The sequence below is a fragment of the Lactuca sativa genome, chromosome 1 (genome assembly GCF_002870075.4).
Source record: "Lactuca sativa cultivar Salinas chromosome 1, Lsat_Salinas_v11, whole genome shotgun sequence".
Classification (NCBI taxonomy): domain Eukaryota; kingdom Viridiplantae; phylum Streptophyta; class Magnoliopsida; order Asterales; family Asteraceae; genus Lactuca; species Lactuca sativa.
In genome coordinates, this window is record NC_056623.2 from 38,951,396 (window position 1) to 38,969,185 (window position 17,790).

Consider the following 17,790-nt stretch of genomic DNA (forward strand, 5'->3'; position numbering starts at 1 on the left):
AGCCATTATCGTCGTTTGTGGTACCGGTTGTGGAATGGACGAACGAACAAACCCTAGATATTTCCAATTTGGGTGAAATAGTGAAAAGGGAAGGCCACGTATTATCCTCGTATATATTTATTCCTAAAAAAACACCAGCGAACCTGACGGTTACCTACAATACCCGATAACATGATATTTTTTGTATTAAAGAAAAACAATAATTTATTTTATTTTATTTTTTGTATGTTTTTAAAACTTTGTAACATTTTTACTTCATTTCCTATTATTTTTTAAAGGTATATTGATTATATGATTTCACTATATCTCAAAAGTATACACGGTATACGAGACAGGATTTTCAGTTGCTTCTGAAAAGATGAACTCTCCTCCCTGATTCTTCTCTACGAATTCTCCTCAAAAAGCCCACAGTCTCTTCTTTTTCTTTTCTAAATCACGAAATCAACCAATTCTTGCGCACATCTTGCTCGATCGCACCATTCTGAAAGAAATTTTCTGTGTAAAAACCATAAAATCGCCAGTCGTGGGCTGATCTTCACTCTCGAATTTTGCACATCCAAGTTTATACATTATTCGGTTCTTGCATATTCGTCTAAGGTATGTGATTGTTAATGCTTCCTTACGTTTTTATGCTTAAAACATTTACTGGATTCGTGGTAGGTTAGTTGGGAATTGGGATGAAGCTGAAAAGTGAAAATGATATTTTTAGGGCTTGGTTGAGTTTGGTTCCCGCCACGAACTTTCTTGATTTTTTTTGAATAATTAAAACCCGTCAGCAATACGTGGAATATAATTTGGAAGTGGTCCATGTAACAAAGTTGATTTTACAACCACAATACTGAATACCCAACTAGTATTATACCTTTTTTTTTCCTAGCAAAAATTTTCTGTTTCGATTATTCTGATACAAAAGGCTAACCTTTTTTTTAATGCTAAATTGCAATCCGTAGTTTCCTTTTTGAAAGTTTTAAAGTACTTATCATTTGTAATAGAGGTAGAAAGATACTTATCATTTATAATTTATAACATGTATAAGAACATGTTTATCATTTTTAGTATAAATAGCCACATAATGCTCATTTTCTTTTACAGAAATAGCAATGTACTGATCCTTTTTAACAATGATAGCAACATAATCATTCACAACCACGTGTTTTTTTATTTCTCTTAAAAAACTTGAAAATACAATGTGAAGGTGAACTGTGTATTCCTATGAAGTTCTTTATTTGTTGGAGTGAAGGTTGAATTCAAAGATTGCTATTTCGTCCTGAGTCACAACAGAAAAAAAAAAAAAAGTATAAAGCTATTTCAGCAAGAGTCACAAAGGATTAAAAACCAAAAAATGGTACATTCTTATTTCATCATCTATATCTAACACATTCTTCAGTAAACCTGGATCAAATCTGGAAGGAAACATAGAAATCAAGTGCAATAATACCCTTGATTATTGAACTATATTTTTTTGGTGTATTTGCATCAGATTTGATCAAATCAACCGAGGCCACGTCACGTGGTTATCAAAAGGAGATTGACGACTAAAACGCTAAAAGATGACAGATGAGGAAAAACAAATAAAAACAGAGCAACATGCTCACGTTAAAAAACAGCAACCGGAATGGATACCTGGGTATACACTTTCCCAACATCCGGAAGAGATCCGACAAGCATTATTCATGAGAAAAAACCCGTCTGTTTCTATTGAGAAAAAAGTGAAAATGGAAGATTTCGAAGACTACGATGTCATGGATCCGATTTACAGAATGGGGTGGGGTGGTGTCCTAGAGTTTGAGTCAGATATCTGCTACAAGCAACCCGTAATAGATTGGATATCAACCCTTCAACGCCATGGTGATGGAGCATCCTTAGCCTTAACTGGTATAGTTAGTGGAAAACAATACACACTTACCCACGACAAAATCAGGCAAATATTCGGTGTTGACACGGGTATTAGAGGAGAACCGGGTCGGGCTTACGAATATCCAGATGAGAGTTATCTGGAGCCCTCGAATCTTGAAACTCAAGATTGGATTGATCGATTGCAAGAGTTGTTCTTTCTTCCTCCTGACACAATCAAATATACGTCATCGGGGAAAGCGGATCTAAAGCCACAAGCGAAGGTTTTGTGGGGAGTAGGTGTTTGGAATATTTTTCCTAGAGAGGCCGGGTATGAAAGTAAAATTCGGGTTCGTGATATTTCAATTTTATATGGGCTTATTTCAGGGAGAGTGGCTATATCGTATGCGCACTTGGTGATGTTGAATTTATGGGCTACTTATGAGAGCGCATATAGGTCTAGTATCCCTCATGGATATCTCTTGTCTAGATTTTTACACAATGAAGGTGCTATTGATATGGATATGGATATGGAAGCCCATAGGATAAATATAGAACTTCGGACCTTAACACAGCAGGATATCCCTAATCTCGTGTTTTCACTAGAACCCCCCTTCCATATCAAAGATTGGCAAAACCGAACATTTGTGGCAGATTTTGAACCTGAAGAGAGACAGATAGTGGAGAGAGAAAAAGCCGAGAGAGTTGGAAGAAGAGATGGAGTGCAAGAACAAGAACAAGAAATTCTAAACCTCAAAAAGTCAGACCACTTAGTTGAAAATGTGTGTGTTGGTGGATTTTGGAACTTGTTTTGAACAATTCCATATTATCAGACTATAAATAACGTTATGCATTTTATGTGATTTGTATCCAGGAATTGCCAATAAAGGCTTCGTCTTCTGAATCCAAACCAAGTACAACTTGTGTTCGAGGCTACAAGGTGAAGAACAGCTTAGCGCCAATTCTTGAAGCCGTTTTTATGAAGCATGGTGACATAGCAGCTGAATGTATATTCAAAAAAGCTTCCGTGAGGGCATTTTTCCTAGGGATTGTTTGTGAAGTTGTCATGCAGCTTCAAACAAATGATGATAGGACTATAATTTCGAAGATGGAGGAAATGGAAACCGATGTCTCAGAGGTAGAGGCAGCTAACATTCATGTCTCGTGGCTTCGATCTCACTTGGAAGCCAGGAAAACGTCAAGTTTGATGATGGAAACGAAAGCAAAAATGAGTTCGCTTAAAAAAGCTGCAAAAATGGAAGTGAGAGAGATACGTACAGAGTTCATGGCTGCAAAAGAACGGCTTAAACAGGCTAAAAGGATTGTAAAAGTACTCGATCTTGTACACAAGAAGCTAAAAACCAATATCCACGAGGGTCACACCCCTAGTTTGTTATAGGTTAATCATATGGGGTGTGGATAATAGAAGATTCACCAGTGTCACCGGGGGATTCTAAAGGCACCATACCTAAAACCACTAATGTATAAGTCAATACCACCTTGAATATGTGAAACAAAAAACTATTAAAATAATTATGGTTTAATGAATGTGGTATCATTATGCGTCCACTTTTTAAAACTCTTTTCACTTTGTCTTATTTAAAATATTTTTTTTATATTAATGTTTAAAATAATATAATTTCAATTATTAACTATTATCCATATATTTTATTTTTTTATTTATATAAACTATTATAACATTTCAATTATTTTTTTTTATATTTAAAAAAAATATATATTTGTTATAATCTATCATATTTGTTGTTTTTTATTTACGTTTGATTAGTCTCGTATTAATATTTTTTTTGTCTATATTTTCTATATTTGATTAGTCCCGTATTAATATTATTTGTCTTTATTTTTTATTATTGATTAAGCTCACATTAATATCTGATTATTCTATAGATGATAGGTGGTCATTTTGACCATACCTAATTGATTAATTTATAGAGTAAATTACACGAATCGTCCCTTGTGCACATGCTAAAATAAATGTTCGGTCTTTATTTTCAAAAATTAACTCGGATCGTCCCTTATATCGTAAAAAAGTACACGTTTCATCCCTAATTTTATTAATCGTACCTAAAAAGACAATTTTACCCTTATCTATTTCTTTTTTGATTTATTTAAATTTGTTTATATTAATAACAATTATAAAAATAAAATAAAATAGGCCCAATACCACAACCCTTACACCCCGTTCCCGAGTTTAACTTAACGAGAGAAATGAAAGGAAATTGGTGGAAATGAGAAAAAAATAAAAGAAATTGGTATTCCCGAGTTTCATTAAAGGAGGGAAGTGGAGGGAAATGGGATGATCACTTTCCCTCGTAACTTTCCTTCCGATTTGGGAGGATTTGGAAAGAAAAAACAAAATTATTCATTTTCCTTTCACTTCTCTCCAACTCGGGAACACAAAAGAAAATTTTGTTTTCCTTTCCTTTCTCTTCTTTTCTCTCATGACTTTATTTTTCTTTTCTCTTATTTTCTTTTGTTAAACTCGGGAACGAGGTGTGAACGACTCTAACCCTACCCACAACATTCATCAGTTCTTTTTCATTTTCAAGCTGCCGATGCTACACAAAGAGGGAAAGAGAGACGAAGAACGATGTAGAAAAGAACATCTCCTCTGTCGCCACCTGTGTACTTCACTCGACCACCATCGTCGGAGCTACTGAGATAGAAAAGAACATCACCATCGTTGCCACCTGTGCACCATCGTCTTTGTAATCATCATTTGCACACTTGGAGTTGGAGCCGCCAGTGCAAATATCGTTCTGATCTACACCTCCGTCGGACCTGCACATCATCGTCTCAAATCTATTAACTTCATTTTGTCACAACTAGGAATTCTGATGCTCTGTAAACACTTAACAAGGATAACATTGTAACAAAAACTTGAAAGCATGTATGGTGCTTATTCAATGACAACAAAATTTCATCAAACACTTCTTACAGACATCCAAATAGTCAACAAAAGGCTGGAAACACTAAAAATCTCAGTTTAAGTCCATTCTGGACTAGGATTTCCTTATTTGGCCTAATGGACCAATAAGCTTTCAATTTGACTATTTTGGGCTTAGATCTCTTAAATGGGCCCTAATTGGACCTATTTGCATGAAACTTAACATTTTGGGCTTAGATCTCTTTAATGGGCCTTATTGGGCCATAACAAATCTAATTAGCCCTAATGGGCCATAAAACTCATCCCTTGATGTATATTTGGCCGTGAATTACTCTAAAAGGCCCAACGGACCGAAAAAACATTAATTTGGGCTCCATATTATGGACTCTAGCACAAAAGGCCCAAGCCTTTCTTTCCCTTCTCTCTCTCGGCCCAACTACAAAAAAAGGGAAGAAGAGTTGACTTTTAATGGTGCCACCTCATAATTGTACATAGGGTATCCATGCATCCTTCTCATGTTCCCATGCATGTCAACTTACCTCACTCTCTCATCTCTCCCCTCTTCTTGTTTTGGCCGAGACATACACACACACCACCATTTTTCATTTACCATCTCTTGTTAAATACATGTATAATTAGTTTTTATTATGCACACATTAATATTAACAATAAATTATTATGAAAATTATTTATAAATAATTATGTGGTGTATATAATTCTTTCCGGTCCGCCCTCTTTCCTTAGTTCTACCATTGCTAGGGTCTACAATTTTTATTGTGTTTGTGTTCCCTTATGTTAATTTGTGTTCCCCCTTTCATTTGTGTTTGTGTTAATTTATATTCATTTGTGTTTATTTATGTTCATTTCCGTTCTTTTATCAACTAAATGAACAGACATAACAAACATGAACACACTAAGTTTTTTAATGAACAAACACGAAAATAAAAAAAATGTTAAAGTATTTTTGTTCGTTTGTTTATTGTTTAAAGTTAAACCATCGAAGATGAACAAACCTCTTCATTTTTGTTAGTTTTGTTTACAACCATTTTGATATCGTTAATATTAATAAATAAAATTGAAATTTTATATGAAATTTCATATAATAAAATTGAGATATTATACAAAATAAAGATACTTTCATAATTATTCAAAATAAATTTGATTATGTAAATATACAAAATAAAATTGAGATATTGAGCATGTGCGACAAAAGTAACTGCAAGCCGGTAGCTGATACAACTAATTTTTTTTCCAACATTTATAAAAGGAGGTCCAACAATGATAAAACAAAAATGTTTTGTATTTTTTTGGTTTGATCGTAAATATAGTCATATATTATTTTATTATAAATATGCTTATATATAAAAAGATTAAAAACTTTTTAATAAGTTATTTTGTATACTTATTTAATACTCATCTTGCCTAGTTATGTAGCCATGAAAAATACTATATTATGATTGTTTATACTAAAAAGATGAAAAAATAAAACATAAAATTCTAAGAAAAAGAAAACTTAAATAGTATATCATATTGTGTTTGATTATATATATATATATATATATATATATATATATATATATATATATATATATATATATATATATATATATATATATATATATATATATATATAAAATAAGTGTTCCAAAAATTATTAGGTAATTTAAGAAAATTGGAACATTATATATTATCAATAACTAAAGTAAGAAGAAACGTTGGAATTTCCAAATAAATAAATAAATAAAGAGGGAGTTACTGGGTAATGAATACATGTTTCAATTTGGGTCTAAAGGGGCAATGAGTAGACGTCATTTCATTTCATTTGGAGTTTAAAGTAAGCTAAAAATGGTTTTGATTTTTGTAAAATGGTTTTGACTTGGATAATTCGGGTGCCATTAACAACACCCAGTGTCACCCTTATGTTGTCAGGTTGCATGAGACCCTTTTTGTTTAGAAAAAATTGTTAAGTTTGTATTTAGGCTTCTCAGAATACTTGGATTAATTTAGCCTGTTTTTACATGCTCCTTTTAATCATGAGTCTATCATGTGCTTCCTAGAAAGCTCAGATTCTGAACTTCCATTTTGTACTACTTGATTATTGTTCATAGATTTTCTTGGGCTTGTTGATTTTCTTTTGGTGATGCTTATTATCACTCAAATGTTTGTGTAAGTATTTGATGTTCGTATCCACTTCACATTTTTGCTTGTGAAAACTTGAAAAATATTGAAATTCCAAGTAAAGATAATGTTTGAATGATCGTCAAAATAATTTACATTTATTATAATTACTATGGTTGATAAGTCACATTTTAATGCTTAATTTTTTTTACCTAAGAAAGAGATTTAATTATAGATTTACAAAATTAAAATGAATGTTTAAGAAGGGACAATGAACTATGAGGTAACAAAATTTTTATTTTTTTTTCATAATTAGTCACTTTCTTTTTTGTGTACATGATTTACAAGTAAGTTTATTTGTTATGTTCAAAAGTACCTTTATGATTTGCAATAACCAATTATAATATTTTTCAACACAAAAAAATAAATAAATCATTAGTTAATGGTGCTGACAAAAGTGACTAAAAAGATATACCTTCTTGACCCACATTGTTCACCTCTGTTATATTTTTATAGTATTCATAATTATCCTCAAATATTGATGGTTTACCATCATTAACTACAAGGATACCTTCTTGACCCACAATACTAAATGTACCAATATTGTATGTAGGTTCAACATTGATAACATTTTTACATTTATGATGGTTAACATATTCAAAAGGATTGGTATGACAAACCAACAAGTAGGAATGTAGGATATTTCCAACGGATCGATTTCCATGAGATCCTCTATCACCTAAATAATGTGTACCGAGATCGACAACATACAACATTACAATATGTGGATACATATAATGAACAATAAAAAAAAAATACTCTTTTACCCCGTCATCGTCATTTATATAAACAACAATGCCAATAAACGAATATTTGTAGGATACTTTGATATGATTATTCACTACAAGTAATTTTCTAGACATCAAACTAATCAATCCAATATAGTTTATACACATGTAAATTCAAAGTGCGATTATTGTTAACATTCATTGGCATATACTCTCAAACTTCATTAATATTCTCCCACAATCTTCAGATACAAAAATACAATATAATACTATCGTTTTGTGCCATGATTGGTTCCAAGATATATGAAGATAAAGATGTTAGAATAGTAGATTAAAAGAAGAAATCCGTTAACATGAAATACTATTACTGTATTTTAGAATGATCTTCATTCAAAAAAATTACAACCACGTGAGTTTAATATGTATCACAAACCATTTACATAAATAAATGAATAATGTGAATTTAGCAACAACATTTTTTTTTCTAAAAAGAACCCAACAGAAGTATTTTTATTAAAAAGAACAAACAATATCTAAACTTACAAACGATAACATTAAATAAAAATACATCAAATTCTTTAACAAGAATAGATGAAAGATATTATGTCGCGATCCAATATATTTATATAGTTGATAGAGGGAGTTGGTAGTCTAGGAGCAAGTTGAACCACATGGATGATTGCAAAACAATATGGGCAATTAGGATATGTATAGTCGTATAGGTAACGCAACATCCAACATCTATTTTTACAACAACAATTTTTTTCCAACACCTTTTAATAACCCTATTAGGATTAGGCCTTGTAGACGACTCTTTGATACGTGCAGAAGATTGATTGGGTCCGCTTAGCGTAGTGAAATTATCACTCAAATAAGGTGTATGTAGACAAAAGGTAGAGTGTTTACTCATAACTATGTTAATAGATTTTTGGCTGTTTGAAATGTAGCAAACACTTTTTAGCATATTGACTTTTAAAAAAAACCAACAAGTTAATAAGTAAATTTGATAAACACTCGGATCTTTTTTATAGGAAAAATAAAATTTAGATTCAATCTAAAGAAACAAAATATATAAAGTCTTTTACTTTTTAACTTATTAGTTTTAAGCATATGCCAACACCTTTATAAAGAAAATGGTTTTTGTTATAAAGCTCGGTTATAAACGTCACTTGCATTGTGAGGATTCAAATTTTGTTAGGAATTAGAATCATATATTGACGAAAGTTTGCATATGAATCAAAGTTGTGGGTCGATTTGAGGTCCCCAAGTTAGAGAATATCAGGGGATTTCTCGGTTTTCATGCTCTTTGAGTGGACTGCTGAAGTCGATTCCTAAAATGGCGTCCAGAATGTCTGGTTTTTCAGGCATTCAGCCCGAGAATGTGCTAATGGACGTGGTACAGAGGCTATTACCTCTGCCCTCTTCATGTCCCGAGCTTCTTGATGTTCTTGCAGTAAGGGGTTTTCCCGCCATATAGTTTTCTTTTTTATTTTGTAATTAATGATGTTAGGAATCTTGAATTTGATGTTTTTTGTATAGATTGCAATTTGTTTTCTGCGTAGGTTCTTATGCATTTTCATTGTTCAAGCTACTTGAGACATGTTTAATAAATAAATTAGGGTTTTCCTCGAAATTTTAAAAATTATCCAGTAGGCTACACACATTACAATCCTACTCATATTTCATTGCTACTTCTTCATAGCACATGGATCAAAATTTATCCTTGGTGAACCAAATGCCATCGGAATCAATGAAGTATGCAATGCATCCAATAGCTGAGGCACTGATTGCTAAAGATCTAGTGAAACATCATGATATGGATGTGAACATCTCAGTTGTATCTTGTATCTGTGAGATTTTGAGAATTATGGCACCAGATCCCCCTTACAATGACAATCAACTGAAGGTTCGAGACATCTGAATGAGTTGTGGGAACTTTCTATAGAACTCTCAAGTAACTGTTGTCTTTACTCTTTACTGTGTGTTGTTATGCAGGATTTTTTTGAACTGACAACAATGACATTTGAGAAACTATCTTCTTCATCTGGTGGATGCTATACTAGGATGACTAAAGTTCTCAAAATATTTAGGAAAGCCAAATTTCCATTGTTGATGTTGGACCTGAAGATAGACAAACTAGTAGTTCAACTATTCATACAATTTCTGACAGTTGCTGAGTAAGTTATAAGCTTGCAACATTTCAATGGTTTCTTAGAAGTGAACTTTTGATTTACTTCTTTTGTTATAAACCAACAACTGAATTTCTTCTTTGTTCTTATGCTTGTTAAGCTTCAATCCCCCTGTTGTTGTACTTGAGATGGAGATGATTATGAGCATGATCATGAAGGAAGGTGATGCACCCATGGCCGAGCTTGTAGAACTCCTAGTTATGAGTGTGAGAAATTCTAATCAGGTGAGGTTAACCATAATACCATATTAGGTTCACTAATTACATCATATCATATGCTAAAGTTTTTGTTGTTTGTTTCTCTTGCAGATTGATTTGCCTGTTTGTTGGCAACTTGGGGAAAAAGTTGTTAAGAACTGTGTTGCTCAACTCAAATCACATGTCCCGGATTTCATACGCAAAATGGGGATTCCTCTTCAAGATTATTCTAAAATGGTTGCTCAAATTTGCAATGGCATCCACTTTGAAGATGAAAAGAAAACCCTCTTAATTTCCAATGATCCAATAATGTCATCCAAGTCAAAAACAGGGGTGAAGGGAAAACGTAAGAGGAAGTGCACTTCTTCAAAGAAAAAGGTAATGTCGCCTGCTTCTGGAAACTATTCTAATTCTTCAAAAACAAACACGAATCACTCTTCAAGAACATACATTGGAAGGTGGTTGAAAACGTGTGTGTTCTTTGTGGGATTTTGTACATTTTGGAAAGGGCTTTTGACACAAAAGCCCTTAAGTTTGTCAAAAAAAAAAAAAAAAAAAAAAAACGGTTTTACCGTAAGTCCGTTTTTATGTTGATTAATGTCTGAATTTTACATTTTTTTCCCTACTTTTGCCCTTGCTACCTGTGATAATCACAGGTTTCCAGGCTACCATGAAATAAAGTTCGCAAGAAAACCCTTAAGTTTCCAAATCTTTTACGTTTTCACCCTAAGTATGTTTTCTTCATATTATATGTATTCATGCAGGAAAAAAAACTTTTTTATACATGAAAAAGTATTTAATTAATCATTGTATTTAGATTTTTAAATGATATTGCTTTATATATGGGTTATTTTTTTGCCTTTTTATGTGGCGTAAAACATAAAAATATGTTTTTATAAGTATAAATACGTATTTTTATGTATTTAGATGTATACACACATTTTTTAGAAGTATAAATATGTATTTTAACATTTTCAGAAATTTTAATATGTATCTATACTTCTAAATACATATTTATGCTTCTACAAAACGTGTTTATACTTCTAAAAAATCATTTATACTTCTAAAAATGTGAAAATACATTTTTACACTGCTTAAATATAATTATACATCTACAAATGTAAAAATAGATATTTATACTTCTAAAAGACATATTAATATTTCTAATATATATATATATATATATATATATATATATATATATATATATATATATATATATATACTTCTAAAAGCATATTTATATGTTTCAAACCATATAAATAGGCAAAAAAAAAACAATATCGTATATAAATACATATCATTTAAAAAGAATGTAAATATAATGTTTAATTAAACATTTTTTTCTGCATGAGTACACGTAAATTATGAAAAAAAAAATACTTAGGATAAAAACGTAAAAAAATTATAAGCTTATGGGTTTTCCTGAGAATTTTATTTCAAGATAATCTAGAAACCTATTATCACAAGTAAAAAGGGCAAAAAATCAAAAATAGAAGAAAACTTGTAAAGTCCAAGCATTAACGAACATACAAAAACATATTTAAAACCCTATTTTTTTTACAAACTTAGGGGATTTTCCGATTTTGTATCAAAAGCACATTTGGAAACATAACTAAGGTTGTGTTTGTTTTTTGGCAAAAAGTTATGTCTATGGGTGGAAAGACATTTGAGGAAAAATGTTGTTTGTTTTTCGGAAGACAAAATATATAAAAAAGTGACAAAAATTAGCTTTTGATTTTGGAAGACGTGTTCTAAGTTGTAACCATATGCAATTGTATCCAGGCATCGCCATTAGAGGTTTCGTCTTCTGAATCTTGCATAATTTGTGTCAAAGGCTACAAGGTGAAGAGCAACATTGCACCGATTCTTGAATCCATTTTCATGAAACACGGTGACATAGCAGCTGAATGTTTATTCAAAACAGCTTCCGTAAGGGAATCTTTCCTAGAAGTTATTTGTGAAATTGTCACACAACTTCAAAACAATGATGAAAAAACCATAATTTCCAAGATGGAAGAAATAGAGCGCCAGGTGTCAGAGGCAGAGGCAGCCAACATTCATGTCTCGTGGCTTCGATCTTACTTGGAAGCCTTTCGCAGAAGGAATGAATCCATGGAAATAAAAGCAAAAACATGGATGCTTAAAAAAGCTGCTGAAATGGAGGTGAGAGAGAGACGTGCAGAGCTCATGGCTGCACAACAACGGTTTGAAAAGTGCATGAAAGTACTCGATCTTGTAGAAAAGAATCTTAATCACAATATCTTGGATTCTAAAACCGAATTATAGCATGCTATGATGTTTAGATGATAGAATATCCACAAGGCTCGCATCCTTATTTTGTGAAACTAAGGTCGGACTCGGACTCTTTTTGTTAGGGTTAAGTTTTGTGTATATAGGCTTCTGAAAATACCTGGATTTGTTTAGCTTGCTCTAAACCTCCATTTTGAAATACTTGGGTCTTGTTTATAGAAATTGAGGCTTTCTTAATTTTCTTTATGCGATGCTAATTAGTAATTACAATTACATGCTGCTCCTGTTGGTTCATTTGACGGTTATTCTATAATGATAGAAAATTATATACATGTGATGGGTTTGGTGTAAGGGTGAATAAGTTGACGATTCTTTTACCAAACCCGGTGAATTCCAGATTTTAAAGCTATTTGATCATCTATCTTAATATGGGTTACAAAAATGGATTTGCCTTCTCCAGATTGTAACAATACAACAGGATTCTCGAAAATTAATCTTCATTTGTATCATTACGCAGTTCGAGCGTATGGCTGCTAGACCACCACTTATATTCACATATTCAAGGAGGGGTAAGATAAACCAATTCTTACTTATTCACGAAGGGGCGAGAAAGGATTTAAACCATGAGTAAGCAATTGCGGGCAGTAAGAGTAAATAAGTAAATTAACTATTTTAGTTACGTCTTTAATTCAATTATGTCTTTATATTGTAAGAGATCAGTTAGGAGGGACATCTTATCAGTTGTTTTAGAGATTACTCTCTTGGGAGATCATGGCTTTATGTCATATGTATGTAAAATTGATCATTAGATCATCTATTTCCTGTGTTAGATCGATAATTCCCCGAATTTGTCTTTTCCTTTCTTGTGTGATTGATATTTAAGAGTGAGAATCTAGCAATGTGGTATAGAGTAAATGGCTCATGGACCCATCAATACCCAGAGAATTGAAGAAGTAGAAGTGAATTAGGAAGGGGTGAAGAAGAACACCATTGAAGAACTGCAACAACTTTGCAGTCAATTCTCAACACTGACAAAAAAAAATAGAAGAGGAATACGAAAAATTGAGGAGGTCGTTTGAGAATAGAGGGAAATCACCGATAAGAGATGAAACTGGTTATCACAGTGGTGACGACCATCTACCCTTCAGAAAAATGGTCAAGGAGGATCCAATTAGCATTTTCGTAAACTTGATATGCCCTTATTTGTGGGAACCAACCCTGATGGTTGGATCCTTAGAGCAGAAAAGTATTTCCAATTCTATGGATTACGAGAAGAAGAAAAAATCGAAGGGTTCATTGGTCAAGGTTCAGTGGAAGCATCAGAAGGGTTCCGAATGGACTTGGGACCCGAGCAAGAGATGCGAGAGCACTATCCTGAGTTATTCGCGACAGCTGACTTCGAGGACGAAGTCTGATTCAAGTGGGGGAGAATTATAACGTCTTTATCCATGTATTTTTCATTTTCTACCCTAAAATATGAAATGTATATATATATATATATATATATATATATATATATATATATATATATATATATATATATATATATATATATATTCATACTTTGATGGGTTTTTGAATGAATGGTGATTTTGATAGACTTAAACCAAAAAATTTACTTAGTATTTTTGGGATGCTATAATAAATCAGTAAAATATATAAAAAAATAAATTTGGGTATATATGATATTAAAAAATATTAAGAAGGGCCAATACGATATTTAAAGTTTAGGTCGGACAAATACGATATTTACATGTTGAGCAAGGGCATATACGAAATTTTGTCTTTCTTTTAAAGCACCAAACGAAAATATTTCTTATAAGTACCAAACAACAATATTTAGCTTACAAGTATCAATGGCGTGTTCGACACAGAATGTTTACGAGCGTTTGAGAGCTTCTACCTTCTAGCATTTGACAAAATACTTCATTTTGAACAAGTCGTTACCATCTAGAAGCCACTCACTACCCCTACAAGCTACCCGTTGCCAACTATTTTTTGTTGAGCATGCCCCAAACCTCTATACTAAAAACACCAAACGACAATATTATAAAAATATAATTTAATAAGAAGATGTTGAACAATTTCATCGTCCGAGATATCTACATTGTTGACAGTATGAGTGGGTAGCCATATAACGATGAACCGCAAATATGATTTACATAACAATGTGGAGGACAAGTGAGAATTGTGTAGGTTACATGACATTCATTTTTGAAACATCGAAAAAAAAAGGAAAATGACATTGTAGCACAATCAACTATTGTCATTTACCTTATTTGGTCACTAAAGTTTTTTTTTTTTTTTTTTTTTTTTTTTTTTTTTTTTTTTTTTTTTTTTTTTTTGCATAATAAGTCATTAAACTTACAACTTACATGTCTATTAGGTCATTTTCATTAATTTTTAACAGATCACCCATTAACCTTTATTCTAAATTATAGGAATGGTCCCTATGATTTCAATTTCTTACGTGGTTTGTCCCTCACCACCACACCACCACCGTTCACCTACGTAAGAAAAGAACAAGAATTTGATATTGTCGAATTACAAAGACAAATGAAAATCAAAACTTAATGTGAATCAAACGAAAGGGAAATTATTGTTGTTGAAACAAGCTGGGATTCTTCAAACGTAAGGGCAATTGTTGTTATTCAAGAAGTTCGCCTTTGAGTTTGACTTCTTGTTCTTCAAGCTTTTGACTAATTTTCATAATCGTTCAAGTTCGTTTGCATTGTTCGCCATTTCAATTTCGTACACACACTCTTTCTCGGATGTCGGAAACGGAATAGCAATCATGCCAGATAACATATCTTTGATTTCAAGTAACATGATCTTCAAAATCTGGAGTGTTTGATTGTGCATTGATTAAATTGCAAATTAATTTAACCTTATCTGTTTTCTCTTCATCTTTACTAAAAAGCATAGAAACAATCATCAAATATAGAGTAAAATTGGATATGGATTTAAGAATAGCTTCTGCAATAACACATACAATAATATGTTTTTTGCCTTCTTCTTTTTTATTCTATCAAGAAGTAGATTCATCGTTTCCTAAGCTCCAATTTCACCGTTAGAAGCATTGAACAACATCACTTCCCATACAAAGTTGTAGAAATTAGAAAGAATCTCCTCTTTTTAATAAAAAGAATCGAAAAAAACTCCGTAAGTTATCGAATTACCTGTTGATGGAGGACGTTTAACGTTGACCTGCTTAACTGTATAAGCTGTAACTGAAGCAACAACATTGGACCCTAATATGAAAATCATGTAGGTATCGTGGATATGAAATTACAAGATTGTCACTCATCTATTATACATACATTTTGTGAAAATCTAATTTCAATCAACATCCCACGGCTCCATGGTCAACGATTCAAAACATCTATGAAGCTTAGATGAAACACAGTAGAAGAGTTGTTCTTTATAATCTTTTTAAATGATGGATTAGCAAATTTTGGGTGTCATTATTGAACTAGAAACGTAGAAGTATTGAAGTGAACGGTGATGGTGATGGTTTGGGACCAACCACTGATACATGTGTGGAAGTGACAAATTCTAAAAATGATAATGGTTACAATGTGGATTTAGGAGGAGACCACGGAATGCATGCTACCTTTAATGTGGGAGATATTTCACCTTATCTTGATGATGATGGTGTAACATCCTGAAATAGCGAGAGTAGGGTTGAAGGGCCAAAAGTGTTATTTGGGAAAGAGTGACTCGACGAGTCCATGGCTGGACTCGGCGAGTAGAGTCGCGACTTGGCCGCGTGTTAAGTAGCCGACTCGGCGAGTCGATGAGATGGACTCGGCGAGTAGGCGCTGGGGTGGAGAAAACCCTTATTCTCGGGGTTGAGCCCTATATAAGGAACATTATGTTCCTTCCCCAGCCTCTTTATTTCCCTCTTGAGTTCCAGAAACCCTAAATCGCAGAGGAGCTCCATTGTTGAATGGATTGAAGCTTGGAGAAGTAATCATTGAAGGAATTTTGTGGGAATTGAAGGCTTGGGGCAAGGGGCTTTGCTTGGAATTAACTTCATTGCAGTTGGGGGCGTCCATTGAAGGTAATATCTCGTTCTTGGTCTGATTGTATGTTGTTTGTTCATTTTGGGGTTTGTGGGATCTTGCCTTTGGATGTAATTGGAAGTCTAGAGGGTAGATCTGAGGTTGCTACCTCAGATCTGGAGTAGAGAAGAATCAGAGAGCATGAAAGTCCCTGTGTTGGATTGTTTAGTGAAGCTTGCAAGTCCCAAACCCTAGTTATGAGTGAATATGGCCTAGATCTTTATGGATTCACGTAAAGTTTTCCACTTTACGTGATGGATGAGTTGTAGGAGGTTGGATCTAGGTTTTGGATCAATTGCATGGTCTGGGATGCTTCTGAATGGATTCAGATCGGTGGTACTCGGCGAGTCACATGGGTGAACTCGACGAGTTGCTTGAAGATGAGCTGGGACTCAACGAGTTGGAAGAACAACTCGGCGAGTCGGATGAAGATGGCTTGGAACTCGGCGAGTTGTATGAACAACTCGGCGAGTAGGTTGAAGATAGCCATAGACTCGGCGAGTCTGTACTTAGACTCGGCGAGTCTTGTCGAAGAGTCCCGATATTCTCTGGTTGAGTCGAGAATCGGTGAGTCAAGGGATGACTCGGTGAGTTGAGGGCTAGTGGACTCAGAGTTGTTGAACTCGGCGAGTCTCGGAGTGACTCGGCGAGTTAGATCGCGGATTGAGGGAAGTTCTGAGTATGGGGACTCGGTGAGTCATCGGGTTGAATCGACGAGTAGGGTCAGTCAGGGGTTGACTTTGACCTTGTCTTTGACCAAGGGTTGACCAGTGGTTCCAGGGGTATTTTGGTAATTGTTGATTATTGTTTGAGTTCAGTGCATTGGTGGCTGTCCAGAGGTGGAGATCGTATCAGTGATCGGAGCAACTTGAGCTATCTGTTCAGTCGGCAGTTTCGAGGTGAGTTATCCTCACTATATCGCTAGGTTTTATGGCACCAAGGCCAACCTTTTATCGGATGAAAATTCGGGTGGTTGTCAGTTGTTATGATATGGGCCGGAAGGCGTTATATGTTGCAGGCCGGAAGGCATTACATGTTGTGGGCCGGAAGGCATTGCTATGTGGACCGGAAGGTCATGGCCTGGAAAGGCGTATGTGTGCATTTAGTATGTTGACTGATTCGTAGGATGATGTTATGCTAGTGACCGGCTAGGCCGGTATCTTGAATAGAGTAATGCTATGTTATGTGGTCTGTTGATCGATTGCTGACTGTGAACTGTTATATGATTATGTGTTATGCGTATGATTGCTAGACCTGGGGTGTGACCCGGTATGCAGGGTCGTTCTATGTTCTGTTATGATATGTATGCTTTTATGCTGTGGGCCGGAAGGCAATATGTTATGGGCCGGAAGGCATTGCGTTATGGGCCGGAAGGCGATATGTTTTGGACCGGAAGGTCGTGGCCTGGAAAGGCATATATGTGGTTGGTATTTTGGGGGTATC

General features: G+C 33.8%; 2 protein-coding genes across 4 annotated transcripts; both read left to right on the forward strand.

The window, feature by feature from the left end:
• The first annotated feature begins 229 nt into the window (after positions 1-229).
• LOC111910260 (uncharacterized) lies at positions 230-3,381 on the forward strand. Of its 3 annotated transcripts, none has more exons than XM_023906075.3 (4): positions 230-597; positions 1,196-1,345; positions 1,481-2,615; positions 2,708-3,381. In XM_023906075.3, exons 3-4 carry the CDS (start codon positions 1,551-1,553, stop codon positions 3,230-3,232), a joined length of 1,590 nt encoding a protein of 529 aa, XP_023761843.1. In that variant the 5' UTR covers positions 230-597; positions 1,196-1,345; positions 1,481-1,550; the 3' UTR covers positions 3,233-3,381. The 3 variants fall into 3 exon arrangements, with proteins under 3 accessions (XP_023761843.1, XP_042756071.1, XP_023761834.1); XM_042900137.2 differs by having other exon boundaries at positions 1,241-1,345; XM_023906066.3 differs by lacking the exon at positions 1,196-1,345.
• Positions 3,382-8,826: 5,445 nt separating this feature from the next.
• On the forward strand, positions 8,827-12,520 carry LOC122195867 (sister chromatid cohesion protein PDS5 homolog C). Its single transcript, XM_042898100.1, has 6 exons — positions 8,827-9,097; positions 9,347-9,550; positions 9,640-9,821; positions 9,934-10,057; positions 10,142-10,408; positions 11,816-12,520. The coding sequence occupies exons 1-6, from the start codon at positions 8,981-8,983 to the stop codon at positions 12,317-12,319; spliced, it is 1,398 nt and encodes a 465-aa protein (XP_042754034.1). The 5' UTR covers positions 8,827-8,980; the 3' UTR covers positions 12,320-12,520.
• The last annotated feature ends 5,270 nt before the right edge of the window (positions 12,521-17,790 follow it).